Source organism: Strix aluco, chromosome 3 (assembly GCF_031877795.1).
Source record: "Strix aluco isolate bStrAlu1 chromosome 3, bStrAlu1.hap1, whole genome shotgun sequence".
NCBI lineage: Eukaryota > Metazoa > Chordata > Aves > Strigiformes > Strigidae > Strix > Strix aluco.
Window position 1 is genome coordinate 82,041,289 of NC_133933.1, and position 13,970 is coordinate 82,055,258.

Here is a 13,970-nt window from a genome sequence, read left to right on the forward strand (position 1 = left end):
AGGCTCTCCTTCGTGTTCCTGCATGGCCCAAGGGAAAATCATCTCTTAAAAAGAGTGAGCAAATGAATCATCACTCTGGAAGAGACCTTGAGAGTCACCAAGAAGATGAGAGGTCTGTGCTTATGGATTTATCAGGCAGCCAGTTCACTGAAGAGAAACAAGACAGAAATGAAGTCCTCTCTACCTCTTTCAAAAGCAGTGACAATTGTTCAAAACCCAGGTATCTAACAGCAGAGTCTGCTCTTGACTGCTTTGGTCCAGCCCCAGGCTCAATGGTAGGGATACAGCATAAGGCAAGGGAAAAGGAGTCTCCTCCCTCTGTTATACATTTCCATAAAGACAGTGCTTCCCCCAAAAACCAGTCTTGGCCTGGGTAAGCATGCAGCTCTTCTTCATAGCCAGTGGAAATAAGATTCCCTAAATTCAGCAGAGAGCAGCCACATACTTGGGGAGAATGGCCTAGGCTGCTGTAAATTCTCCCCTGTACCACAAAGCAGCAACACAACTTCACCATGCAACTTGCTCTGCACAGACCCAGGGGACATGGCAGCACCTCCTCTCCCCTTCAGGTTTGGATTCTCCCAGGCAAAACAGCTGCCATCAGGAACTCATGCTGCAGCATTTTAAATTTCCATCTCCTCATGTTCCCATCACTGTCAAGCTTTTTGTGAAAGCAGCTCCCTGCTGAATTCACTGCGTTCTCCTTTCCTCTCATTGCGGTACAGGTAGAGAAGAGCGGGGGTTCACAAACTTTAACCTGGAGGGACCAGGGTCCTCATTCTCCTTCCCACACCCAGGGGTGCTCCAGAACAGGCACTGCATTCAGTGCTCTGAAACACATCTGGGAAGAGCCTCTCTATCCATCAACTTTGCAGGAAGGCAGAAGATACCAATCTTGGTAGGCTAAGATGAACATCTGGGCTCAGTCAGCCAGATTTCAGCATCAGTGCTGCTGTCAGGTTTCTCTGCCGTTGTCCTCCTTCCTTCCCCACCTATACCACTTTCTACTTTTCAAAGTAGCAATCTCCCCAGAACATCTCTATATATTCTTTTAATATAATTTTTCACCATTTCAAAGAAGTTTCTCACGGTTTAACCTTTTACAGAACAATTGCTCAGCAAGTTCATGAAACTCCAATTTCAATCTGAACTAAAGATAAAACCAATGTCAACCAGGCCCTCTGCCCAGCCCCATGGCACCATCTTTCTCCAGGTTTTCAGTGACAGGGGTTCTCTGGTTTACATTTTGAGCATTTCGAGGCATGTATGCAAATCATGCAAAGAGGAAAAAGCCATCACGGTTCTGGATGTCCATCTCAGCTGTAGGCACACGCCACCTCTGGCTGTGTCCCCTATGGCAGACCACAGAGCCTGCCTGGGCCAGATCCTGCTTTACACTGGGGTAACTGGGTGTATCTCCACAACAAGGCAGCCCACTGCCCTCCAGTTAGTGCAGCACCAGTGTATTTGGCAGACCTGTAAATAGTTTGCTGTGCCCTACTGATGCTTCATGTGCAGATGTGGCAGAAGATATGACTCTCCTTTTAAAAATCCAGCCAAATTTTCAACTAATTCTCCCATTCTGCACTGGGATAAAGCTGAAACTTTGAAGGATCTTTTTGCAAAAAAATAACAAACAAAAAAACACAACATAAAAACTAAAACAGAAGGAAAACCAAATCCAGACAGTTTCTACTCTCCTTTCCTGAGAACAGGCAACCACTGTGATGTGATAACCCTTCTTTAAGCTTCCGATTTTGTCTGAATCAGAATAGAAACTTCAACTTGAATTTCAGCAGCCTTCTGTGGGCCCAAACCACTAGGCTTTTGGCTATTCTGAGGTGCTTCTCAATTTTCTTATCCAAGCTGATGTCTCCAGTAAAAGCAGCTAAATAGCCAGAAAAAGGCAGATTAACTGTGGGTAGCAGTGTGAAGGAGGGCGAGAATGGGGGTCTTGCTGAGCAATAGCCCATACCTCCTTGTGGGAGTCCTCCTCCTCACCTGGGTTAAGCCTGTGCCTGGCTTTTTCATCTGAAACGCTATTGTGGGCCACAAAAAATCAACCAACCAACCCAAACCCCCAATAGCAACAATGATATTTTTTTGCAGAAGCAGCATTGAATCTTTTTAGTGAAAATTTTCAGCATCGCGTATCATGAAACAATCAACATTTCCCATGAGTGACCCCTCCATCCACCACCATCCAGGGCTGCATGCCTGGCGCTGTCCCCATGAGGTTTCTCTCTGGTTTTCACAGCCCCCATCCTAGTTCATTTCAGCCTGAGCAAGAGCGGGTGCAGACTCATCCAAAGGCAAGGGGACATGCTCAAGTAGCCAAAATGTCAAATAGATTATACTGTGGGGGAAGGAGGAGGAAAAACCCATGCAGAACACATAAGGAACAAGCAGGTGAGACCTGGATAGACCTCAGTGCAGTGCCAGGCACCTTAGGGCACCTCCCTTATCCCCAGCACTGCTGGACACTGAGCAACCTGTGTTGGACCCAACCGTTGTTTTAGGTTTTCTCTATTTCCCACCTCCCCCGCCACCTCACGAAAACAGGAACAGTATTTTTACCACCAAGATAACTGGTTCAGCAATAACTGGTTAACCGCTTCAAATAAAACTGAATTGTCATTTAATTGATCTTTCAAATTTAGGGTCAGAATTCAAGTTCTCGGTGACTTCATTGTGTATCTTTTCTTTTCTACTCCTGTTCAAGCATCTGTCAATTGGAGAATTCCTGTGGGAAAGGTTTTTTTTTTTTCCCCTCCTTTTGGATAAGCAACTTAGAAGTGGCAGTACAAGTGGTCCATGAAAGCTTATAAATATTTGGAGTGTAAGCAGGCAACACAAAGTTTTACATTTAACCACGTGCGCTCCAAATAAATAGTTGAAAATTGCTCTAACCATAGGTTTCAATATCAATTGGCTGACGATGGGATGCAGCTCTTTCCAGAGAGGTTGGGAACTCGATAGTTATTTCACTCTGCACTACCCAATCCCTAAACCTCCTATTTTTAATTTTTTTTTTTTTTTTAAACGTGTGCTTCCATAGAAGATGATTACATTACACAGCCTGAAAGTCCGAAACTGGGACTGGAAGATGAAGTGCAGCAGAGAGTGGGGCATCCTCTTGACAAACGCAGTTCAGCCTCTTTGCCTTTAGATAATTTGTTATTGTAGGTTGGCTTGAATTTAAGACAATAATGTTTCAGAAACACTTGGAAAAGCAAGCCAGCTGCAGGGAGGATATCGTTACAAATTGAGACACATGTTGTACAGGAATACCATTCTTTTCAAATACCAAAATCGTGTCTGGGGAAGTAAAGCCATGCAAATGAATCAGAGGCAAGACCTCCGTCTGTAACATGTTGAGGGCTCTCAACTTGCATTAGAGGCACCAAGTGCTGAGTGCACATAGTACTGCACAGGATCAAGCCCAGATATTTAATTAGCTCTAATTTGCATGGTAGAAGCAAATGTTGAATAGTTGAGGGTTCTGCAAAATGTCAGAGGTTACTTTGATTCATGGCTCTCATGAGATGATCGCACATGCTTCCAAACACAACCTCTGGTCCCGGGAGTGAAATGCAACTCATTATCAAAATAGTGTAAATAAGGTAATGATTAGTAGGCCTCAGCTGTGAGGCCTTGACTGATGGAGGCACCCAGGAATGTGCTTAACTTGCCTGTTTTGCTCTATGGGACCTAAAAATAGGCAAGGAGAGACTCAGCAGGTAATCTGGAAACAAAAAGTGCTTCAGAAATCTTGCTTGTCACAGTCTGATTTCCTCTTGATTTCTTGCTTAAACAGTTTACTTCTGCTTTGCCTGAATCATCCACTGCTTTTTTTAGCAAGAATTTAATTTTATCTTAAAATCTATTGCTCACTGCTTGATTATGTCCAACTGTTTTTGCAAACACAGTCCTTAAAAGTGTTATGTGCCTTTCTGACCCACTGTCAGATACTGCATGTAATGCTGAGAAATAGTTTACAAGCTCCTCACAGTTGTTCAGAGCTCCCTGCTCCGCACCGAAGTTGGCCATGGTTGTTTCAGGGTCAAGCTTCACAAAGGCTATTAGGTGCTTAGCTCCTTATCGGATTTCAGTGGCAATCAGACACATACTGTCCAGGATCTCGGCCTCTGAATGTAAAGGCAATCGTTGCCTCAGATGAGGTTTTTACAAGCGTATCTGTCTGTTTTACTATGGTCTTTCTTGTTAGGGTCTCTGTATTTAATCATGAGTTGTGCTTTTTTTTCCTCATGAACTTTTCCTGAGCCACTGACTTTGGTAGCTTGACAGCACAAGAACAGACTGATGGAGAGCTATAGTCTCCTCCTATGCCCTTTTTACATTAAACACTTTTGAATGCAGCTGACTCTACTCTGCACCAACTTAAATGAGAGCAGCATTAGGCCTTATATGTATGAAAGTGACAAACAATCATGAGTAACTCACTGTTTCAATATGAATGTGGTTTGTACCAGTTTAGGCAATGGCACGGATTAAGATGCTTATTTCAGTTCAAGTAATTTTCATTTCACAAGACAATTAAAACTAATAAGGGCAAGTAGGCACCAAAATTATCTCTGAATTCAGTGGTCCCAGATCCTGGGAGCTGTCAGGTAGGCTACAGCCTCCAGGAACTGCAAACTTTGCAGATTACTGTGGGTCTTTCAGTCGTGCAATGTTATTTTTTGCTGCCTGAAGTTCTGGCCGCGTGTTTTGCTCACCAGCAGCCCTAGATGCTGACTACCTTTGCAAATCAGTCTAGGTATAGTTATTTTCTAAACTGGGTTCAAGAATCAGATTTCATATTTGAACCATATGCCCTAGGAGGTTTTATGGAAAAACAGGAGGAACCCATCAGAAATCAGCACTTGTTCCTTTGATTTCGAAGAGTGTGCAGTGATCTACAGCAGCATACCACGAGCCTGTTATTTACTGCCACTGAGATGGAAGTTAGCGCTCCCACACCCCGGCAGCAAGATGTGGGAGCTGAAAGCTACCCTGGAAGTATGTCATTTTATACTTCACCATTTTGAGAACAATTTTTTATTTTTTATTTTTTTTTCCCTGGGAAATCCTTTTTCAGATTTAATATATCTGAGAAGAAGCTGCACAGGCAATTTTGAAAAGTAAGATCACTCTGCTAGAGCCAGGCAGCTCTCAAGGGCAAAGCTTCAGTTCCAAGCAAATGTGTTTAAGGCTTTGTGGTGCTAACATTGTCTCTTCTCTCCCTTCGGATAAACAGAAGATTTCTGTAGGGTCATGAGAAGGCAGGTGAAGGAAAACTTCTGAACCAGAAGAGTAGGTGTTAAGTGTACGAGCCCAATTACTCTGCTGATTTAAATTAGTTTAGCACCAGTGGAACTACATCCAGTTAAAATTAGCTAAGGCTCTGGCCTATAGTACTGTGTCAACGAAGATGATTAGCATAAAAATGTGCTTAAATATATAAAATCTGTTTTCAAGTATACCTTCAAATTCTATCCTGATCAGAGCAAGGGCAGGGTAGGATGCTGGTAGATAGATGCTACAGTGACAGGGGACTGATAAAAACTCTTAAGGAAGAAAGGGAGGTTAATAGCTACGCCCCTTGCCTCAGGAATCCTGACCAGAGCAGGAAATCTTGTTCTGGACCATTATGGGCAGGGGAGCTCACAGCGGGATATATATTACTTCTGATCTGAACTGGTGCGTTCTGCATGTTGTATATTTTTATGACTACAATGTATGGACTAGACAGCTGGGGGTCTGGTCCTATAACCCAACAGATGCTGACCCCAGGACATATGGGTTGGCTCTATAGGTGGCCATACTCCTACTATTTCCATTATTTCTGGGAGAAATTCTGCTGATATAAGCAGAAAAAATCCCTGCTGACCCCACCATAGGATTAGTCAACACACACACACATACACACACAAACAGAAGCTAGTTGTGAGTTCAGCATGTGCCACTTAATTTTTTAATTTAGTTTACCATAGCTATCATGTTAAATCCAAGCAGACCTTAGTGCTTCCTAATTTATTTGCTTTAGGAAACCTTGACACCAAAACTGGAGGGTTAAAACTGATCCCACCTGGACATAAAGCATGTAGGCAGGCAACACTAACACTGCTAATTTTAGAAACTCATGTTGCTCAGACTTGAAAAAAAGAACACTCAACAGAATATTCTTCCTAGCTTCATTCCTTTATCATAGTAGGACTTTGGCACCGAGACATCTTTTGCTGGTTCTTCGAACTGCATCAAGCTAGAACAGCTTCACAGTCCACATCCTGATGGAGAGACTAAACTTTAACATCAAGGATTATGTTGCTGATTAGTGCTTCCAATAATCAAGTAATTGGTACATTAAATAATCCAGAGTTTGGCAACTTGCCTGAAGAGGTCACGCTTGCATTGATTCGTTTTTAGAGTCCATGTTGCTATTACATGAATTCAATCTGTCTGTCCAGAACTCTAGCGTAAAAATATTTGGCTAGTTTCCTTCTTTTCATACAATTTGATGGGAAATAAAATCCAGGAAAAGTTGTACGTTAGGGCAATATGTTCAGATTTTCCTATTAGGGTAGGTGGGGAGGTGGGGAGCAAGAGAGAAAAAGACAATTCTCTGGACTTTTTCTTCTCCCAGGTTAGCATGGCCAGTGCAAACAATACAAACCTCCAAAGGCCCAAGTCAACACAGTTATTAGTACAGCTCCTACCCTCTTTGTATTTTAGTAGAATTTCTATAAGGCTGGGAGTCTCTCATGAGGGATCCTCCCTGCAACCAGACTGGCGAAGGAGCAGGGTTTTGCCTCCGTCCTTCCTCAGGCCTGGGCGGGAAGACCTCATGGGAATGGCGGAGGCAGGGCTGTGGAGTAAGGGGCTGTACTGATGCTCTGCTCCCCCTGCTCGTCCCCTCTGTACAGACACGGGCCAACTCTGAGCCCTGTGTAGCCTTCACAGACAAACTGCTGGGAGGCTAGAAATCTAAGCAGCCCTCCTGCTCCCCTGGACTGGCTATTATCAGCACTAGTGAAAGAAGGGCTCTGCATGAAACCAGAGGGTCCTCACCTCAAATCAATCATCGGAGCTACACGAATCACTTGAGCATGCCTTGAGAGGCTCAAAACCCACCCGCATTTCACTGAGGTACCCACTGGAATGAGATGGTTATCACGCTGTTTACTTCTGCAGAATATTTTGGGTATCCTCTTTCCCTCGAAGCACACAAGGAGCCTGGTCTCATACCTCGTCTGCATAGAAGCTACTTCTTTTCTTTTTGTAGAGAAAGGAGGGAATGAACACAGACTGACTAACTATCACCATGCCATGCTATGCACAAACCCCAGAGACATGGCAGACACTTAGGCTGGGTTTGTTAACTTTCAGTGTCTATGGGGATATCTATGTCTGTGCCAGTCACCCTAAGTTTCCTTCACAGCAAGGAGAAGTAGGCACTCCTAGGCACAATTTGTCTGAGCTGTCTTAGCTGTTGACTTCAGGATGAGCTCAGCTGTCTCTTTGAAGCGCCTGCTTCTCTAGGTTGACTTTAAAGAGAGTTCAGACAATTAGCTCAGCTGTGTCTTCTTTCCAGATGTCTATACTGGGTCAGATTAATCTTGCCTGGCAACCTGAAAACTTTTCTGTAAGATAACCCTTACACTGAGACAAAGGAATATATAAAACTCTTGGTGAATGGGAAAATGGTTATTCCTGAGGATAACCACAGTGGCAGTTATTGACATTTAGAGAATACAAAAAGCTGAGGACAATAACTGAGTGATAATGCATCCTTCTTGTCTTTTCAATGCAGCTTGTTCAGTTTGCCCACTTTCTCTGTCAAATATTATCTGTGAAGTGATGTTATGTATAATTGTGTCAACAGGCAAAAATACACAAGTCAGTGAAGCCAGAACTCTCTCTTGAGTTTTAAGGCTTTGGCTCTGGATGATGCTAAACTCCTCTTGTGATCGGGACCTTGGAGAGGTGGCATTACTGCAGCCTGGATGGTCTGGGCAAGTATAAATAGATGCTAAGAACCAGCCTGTATTTGACTATGGTATCAGCACACAAATGTGTGAGTCTCTTAGCACTGGCTTGAAACAAACCATAGCTATGGGGAACCTGAGCAAGGTGGGAAAGGATGGGTTCACCATGGCTCTCCTAGAATTAAATAAAAGGGATACAGTCAAATAGTGATCTTCACACAAGATCAAATCACGGCCCCTAGATAAAAGCATGTGTACATTTATGAAGAGACAATCTTTCAAGCTCCAAAGGTGGCACACTGGGGTTTGCAATAAAGATCTTGCTGCTGAGAGGGACGTATAGTCCAGCCATACCTCAGGGGTGGGTAGGGGGATCCCCAATACCAGGGCCTAGGAGCATGTAAAGATTTTAAATATTCATTTGACTTCTGAGTTATTGTATATATTGATTATTAGTCCAACAAAATTATAGTTGTCCTCTGTTCTTACAAATGTATCTTTTAAATGTGTCAGCACATGCCAAAAGCAAAGAATAATGGTTCTGTTCCACCAAAGAAAGTAAATAAATACTGTTTGTGATCAAGAGAAGTAATGTTTCCGGCACTGCAGCCAGCACAGGGAATGTGGCATTAACAAATGAAAAGGGAGCCCTGACTATACTTTGGTATCTTTGATGGTGCAATTAGCCTGCACTGATGGAGCGGGGAGATGTTGCGATGCCCAGATTCCACAGCCTGCGCTGCTATCTCTGGTTGTGGGTGCCAAGCCCTTCAAGGTAATATTCGTACTGCACCGCTGCAGTCACTATTTGTGCTACCAGGGACAGGGATTTACTGGAGGCTACAGAATATTCCACGGTTTGCAATGAAATCTGGCATGTCATCAAGCCACATCCGGCAAACCGTCAGTATTTTACTGCTGAACAGATTTCTTGCAACACCCACCATTTTCCCTTTTCCTGAAAGAAGTTCTCCACGCTTGTGAATCTAAACAAATGCAATTACATTTGTTTCTTGCTCAGAGGTTTGAAGCACCAGACGTACATTAAACTAACAGTTTTACAAAGGCGCTGTTTTATCAGAGGGATTTAGTAGGCTGGGAATAGGGAATGTAGGGCGGGGGGTTTCTGCCACTGGAGCATTGTCCTTGGACAAGCCATGGTTGTTGGTGGACTTACCCATATCTCTGCCTTGCTTTGTAGTCCTACCAGGAACCACACACACATAACAACCACAGGGCTGGGGGAAACCTCAACTGCTTTTCTAAGGTGAGAGACTTGCAACAAAGGCAGATAACTCCGGTAAGAGAGTAAAGTCCCATGGCACAGGTCTTGCTGAGATAAGCTACAGTGGGCAGGTCCCAAACAGCAGGCAGTCCCTAAGCACTGATACCCAAGGAAGGAAAGTTCAGGGAGAGGGGGGTATGCTCTGCAGAGAACAGCCCAGCTGAAAGCCAGGGTGCAGTCTGGAGGCAGACCAAAGTAAGATGGTTGGAGATGACCATTTGGTAAGTCAATTGGATCTGAGCTAGCAGGAAGCAGCTGGGTCGTCCTGCTCTATGCTATGCTGTAGGGCAATTTCAATCATCATCATGAAGGCTTGAGTTGCTGCGTAACTCAGCTGGAATAAGTAAGCAGATTAATGGCCCAGACCTAAACCATATCCTAGGCAGAAAACTACTGACTTTGACATACACAGCACAATAACTTCACAGCCAGCACCATCACGAAATGTTCTGTGAGCAAAAGTGTAATGAGGCTGCTGATGGATGGAGTACTGACAGGTACAGATGCAATACAACACAAAGAACAATAGTGAAACATAAATACCAATAGTTTTCTAAAAAATGCCAATAAATCAGAATCTGTATCTTTTTGTTTCACAAAGGCCACATCCACACGAGTTTGACCTCATACCTGAAAATACTCATTCTATTCACACAGAAGGCAGTAGTGATTACACAAACCTTTACTTATTCTGATTTCGAATTCGGAGACACCTCCTTTTCAATGGTGGCTCCAGATCCTCTGGCCCTGTGCTGAGTATTGGCGTTGAGATAATGCACGGTGCGATAGCAGTCTTTTCTGCTGGTTTTGGCACAGGCTGGATCACGCAACCTGTCTTGGGCAGCATCCGCAAAGCATATGCATGGTCCTCGTCTGCTGGATTGTTAAGGTTCGGGTCCTGTTTGTCTCCCCCAGTAAGGGGCTCTTCCCCAGTCTTCTTGCCAACATCTCCCTCGAGGTGGCAGTTTGATGCACAGTTGTTCTCCTTAACGGACTCCAGCTCGCTCACCGCCAGCTCCTCTGCAGGCTGGGGCTTTTTTGGCTCCTGGGGCGGCTCCGGGTTTTTGGAACCCTCCGTGCTCTTCGTGCCATTCACAATGACATTGCACACTGCTGCACTGGCTTCCAGTCCCGGTGTGCCGGAGGCCAAGGAGACAGGACAACAGTGAGCTCCATCACTGCACGGTAACGTTTTTGAGTCAACTGGGCTGCAGTTGTCCCTGCAGTCGCTGCAGTTCCTTTTGTCCGAGCTACCAAAAGCCAAATTTACAACACTGTTAGGTTCACGTTCAACTTTCACTTGGGCGTGTAAAGCCCTGTGGATAACATTGTGCAGCCTAGACCGGTGGCCTACTGTTAGGTCTATCACACCGTCCTGTGGACCCTGTAGTACACTGGGGAAACCAAATTTACTGTTCACTGGACTACTAGGTCTGACAGTCAAGTCAACGACTTCATTTTTACTGTGCTCCTGAAGCACTTGAGCTTGATTTAGGGACTGGCCTGAGCAGCTCGGTGATGAGTCAGAGGATTTAGACGATCCTTGCTTTGACTCTCGAGGGGATGAAGAGCTATTGGTTGGCTTTGCCCCAGGCGTCTCGCTGGAGGTACTCGGAATGAAGCTTTCGCCGTTGCTGGAGAAGCCATTGGGGGGTTTGGAGTCATTGATGTGGGGGATGGGGATGGGAATGGGGATGGGGACGGGCAAAGGGACAATGACTGGATATGGCACTAGTAGAGTCGGGGGTGGCACCAGCGGGGCAAGGGATGGCAATCCAAAGTTCATCATCTGTGGCATAGGCATAGGACCATTTGGCATCATGCTGACAGGGGGAAAGGGAAGACTGGGCAAAGGAGCTCCAGGAGGGGGAGGTGGCAACAAGCCGGGAGGATTCCCAGGCATGGTAGGTGTTGTGGGGGGATGGATATGAGGGGAAAGCATCGGCCTGTGCATGGGGCTAGAGGTGGGACCCATATTTCTGGGACCACCTGGTGGGGGACCGATTCCAGGAATCATTGGATTTGACAGAGGGCTGTTAGGATTTGAGGCATGGTGAGGCGGCCCACGAATAAATGGTGGACGGATTTGCTGCATAATTTGCTGTTCCATGAATATGGGCAGAGGAACTGGCCCACGGTTTGTCATCACCATGGGAGGACTGCGAGGTGGGACACCAATTGGAGGCACAATACTAGCAGGTGGCTGGACAGAAACTGGCGGAATATTTGGATTCTCACTGATGGGAATAGGTTTGGGAACTGGCGTGGGGATTTTAGTGACAGAGCAGTTGGCAGTGTCAGACGGAGAGGCAGTGGTAGATGCTGATGGTCCAGGACCTTGAATTTGGCCAGCTGCAGACACTGGGGATGGGGCTTTTCTCCGAGCATCTGCTAGCGGTATATTCCAAGAATCTGGAGTCAGCAGCTGCACCCCAGTGCCTTCTGCTTTATTTTCGACTGGAGGATGTAATGTACTGCACAGTCCAGCTGGAAGATTGGCCTGTGTCTCTTTGTAGAAAATGTCCATTTTGTACTGATTGAGACATTTTGCACTGCAGAACTGAAGCCTTCTTTCCCCGTCCCCAAAATCCAGATACTCTTTTGTGTGTCTTATGTGCTTACACCAGTCACATACCTACAACACAGTAATAAAATCAAATCAGGTAAGAAAAGCAATCTTCTCTTCATAGTGTTATTTTAAAAGTCATTTTTCACTTGCTTTCTAAATACATTATTTTTCTAGCAAAAAAAAAAAAAAGTTACGTTTGTGAAAACTATGCTTTTTTTTTCTCCAAAATATTGGTGAATCGAATGTCACTCCCTTTTTTGGCTCCCATGACCTCAATTCTACCTTATACAGTACATTATATGTCTTAAAGCACAGAGAAGAATCCTCAGCTGGCATAAGCTGTTATAACAGACATATGTAAGTATACAAAATCTCTATGAGTATGGCTGTGGTTACTCCTCAGTGGTAATCTAAGCACACCTGTACCATCTGAGATGCCATACTACACAAGGAGTATAACTGGAAAAGGACTCAGAAAGTTGCTGGAAATGAATGCAAACCATTTCTACTAAACTGCAGCACACTGTAACATTTAGTATTCTATTTAGGGTATCAAATAGTAAGTTGGAAAGGGTGTGGTATTTTAAAATGGCATCACAAAGCAAAAAGCATCATTCATCCTTTGCCCTTCGTTCCAAGGAGAAACTTGGAAATAGTCAGGACATTTGTGTAAGGTTCAAATAGTCCCAATTTGTGATGTTTCGGCAAGCTGGAATTATTTTCTGAGCTGTTTGCCCACTCTCGTGTACGAGTCACTTTGAGTAAAACTTCTTGGCAAGCAAGGGCCTATTTAGCAACTTTTCAAATACTATGGCAAAAAGTTTGCATTGCAGGCTCATTTTTGGTTTGTTTCTCTGCTTTCCATTTAATCCTTTTCTGTGTTACTACTGGTGTGGTGAAGGCATAGCCAATTTTTTTTAAAAGTAAGGCTGCAGAACTAATTAAGCTGTGAAAGGTTTTCCCAGTTGTAAACCACTAGACACCAAAGTTCAAAAAATAGTCATTCTAGGCTTCAGAATCCATTACTTCAGAGAAATTATTGTGATTTCATTAACACATTAATTTTGCAACACCAACAGCTCTCACAGATGGTGAAGACATGATCTACAATTCAAATATGACTCTTGTTTGCACAAATGCCTTTCCTTCATATGGCATTTTAAACAAGAATTAATATGAGTAATCTTGCCATAGCTATAAACAGATAAACAGATGTCAGATTTTTCAGTGCCTTACTTTTTTGACAGAATTTTACACACACAAAAAAAACCATTTTTGTCATTTACATTAGTTCTCAAAATACTCTGCTGACAGAGATTTTTGTGCTTTCTATCAGCATGTTGAGCCTATGACCATGTCAGAATACATCCTGGTATTGTTTGTTCTGCCTTTTCCAAATAGTCCGTATTAGCTTGTTTTGAAATTACTGTATCTTTTGTACAAAAAAAAAAAAAAAGAATATGATTGTGAAAAGACTGCATTAAAAGGATAATTAATTTTAATAACTATTGGCCATATAAACAATTCAAAACAACATATGTCGGGCATCTGATTACCCATCTCATTTAACTCTCAGCTTTCCTTTAATATAAACAGTGGTGACATTTTTGAGTTTTCAGTAGTATATCTTTAATATATATATATATATATGCACACGTACACACACTATATGCTATGGTTATTAGCCCATTTATCTTAACTCTGCAAACTTTTGGTTATCCAGTCAAGTTGCTATTTGATTCCCTCTCCTGCCTTCCCTCCCCATTCACACACTCCACACACACTCCCTCTCTCTACCACGAAGTTTTCATCCCAACATTTAAATCAAACTAAATAATTACTTGAGAAGTAGCAACTATTAAGTCATGCCTGAAGTTTGGGAATGCAGGGTTCAGATTTTTAGCTTTGGCACACACACACAGGGCCACCCACGTGCGATAAAGCAGAGGGGGTGCTGGTGCTGCTCAATGCATGAGGCATTAGGAACGGGTGAATTTCCAGCACGATTCCCCATGCAAGGAAGAAAATTTCCTGGTATGTTTACAGACAAGTCCAGTCCTGCATGGAACATACACTGACGATGCAGTGCCCTAAAAAATGTGGACAAAACGGCTGTCAAATGCACAGA

The 13,970-nt window shown here is 43.8% G+C and overlaps 1 protein-coding gene across 5 annotated transcripts in view; it reads right to left on the reverse strand.

The window, feature by feature from the left end:
- Positions 1-13,970, reverse strand: part of SOBP (sine oculis binding protein homolog) — a 119,579-nt gene that overhangs the window by 6,966 nt on the left and 98,643 nt on the right. For all 5 annotated transcript variants that reach the window (XM_074819408.1, XM_074819407.1, XM_074819406.1 and 2 more), the window contains one exon: positions 9,954-11,908. In XM_074819408.1, the coding sequence (XP_074675509.1) occupies positions 9,956-11,908 (1,953 nt within the window). In that variant the 3' untranslated portion in view covers positions 9,954-9,955. The remainder of the gene's footprint in view (positions 1-9,953; positions 11,909-13,970) is intronic.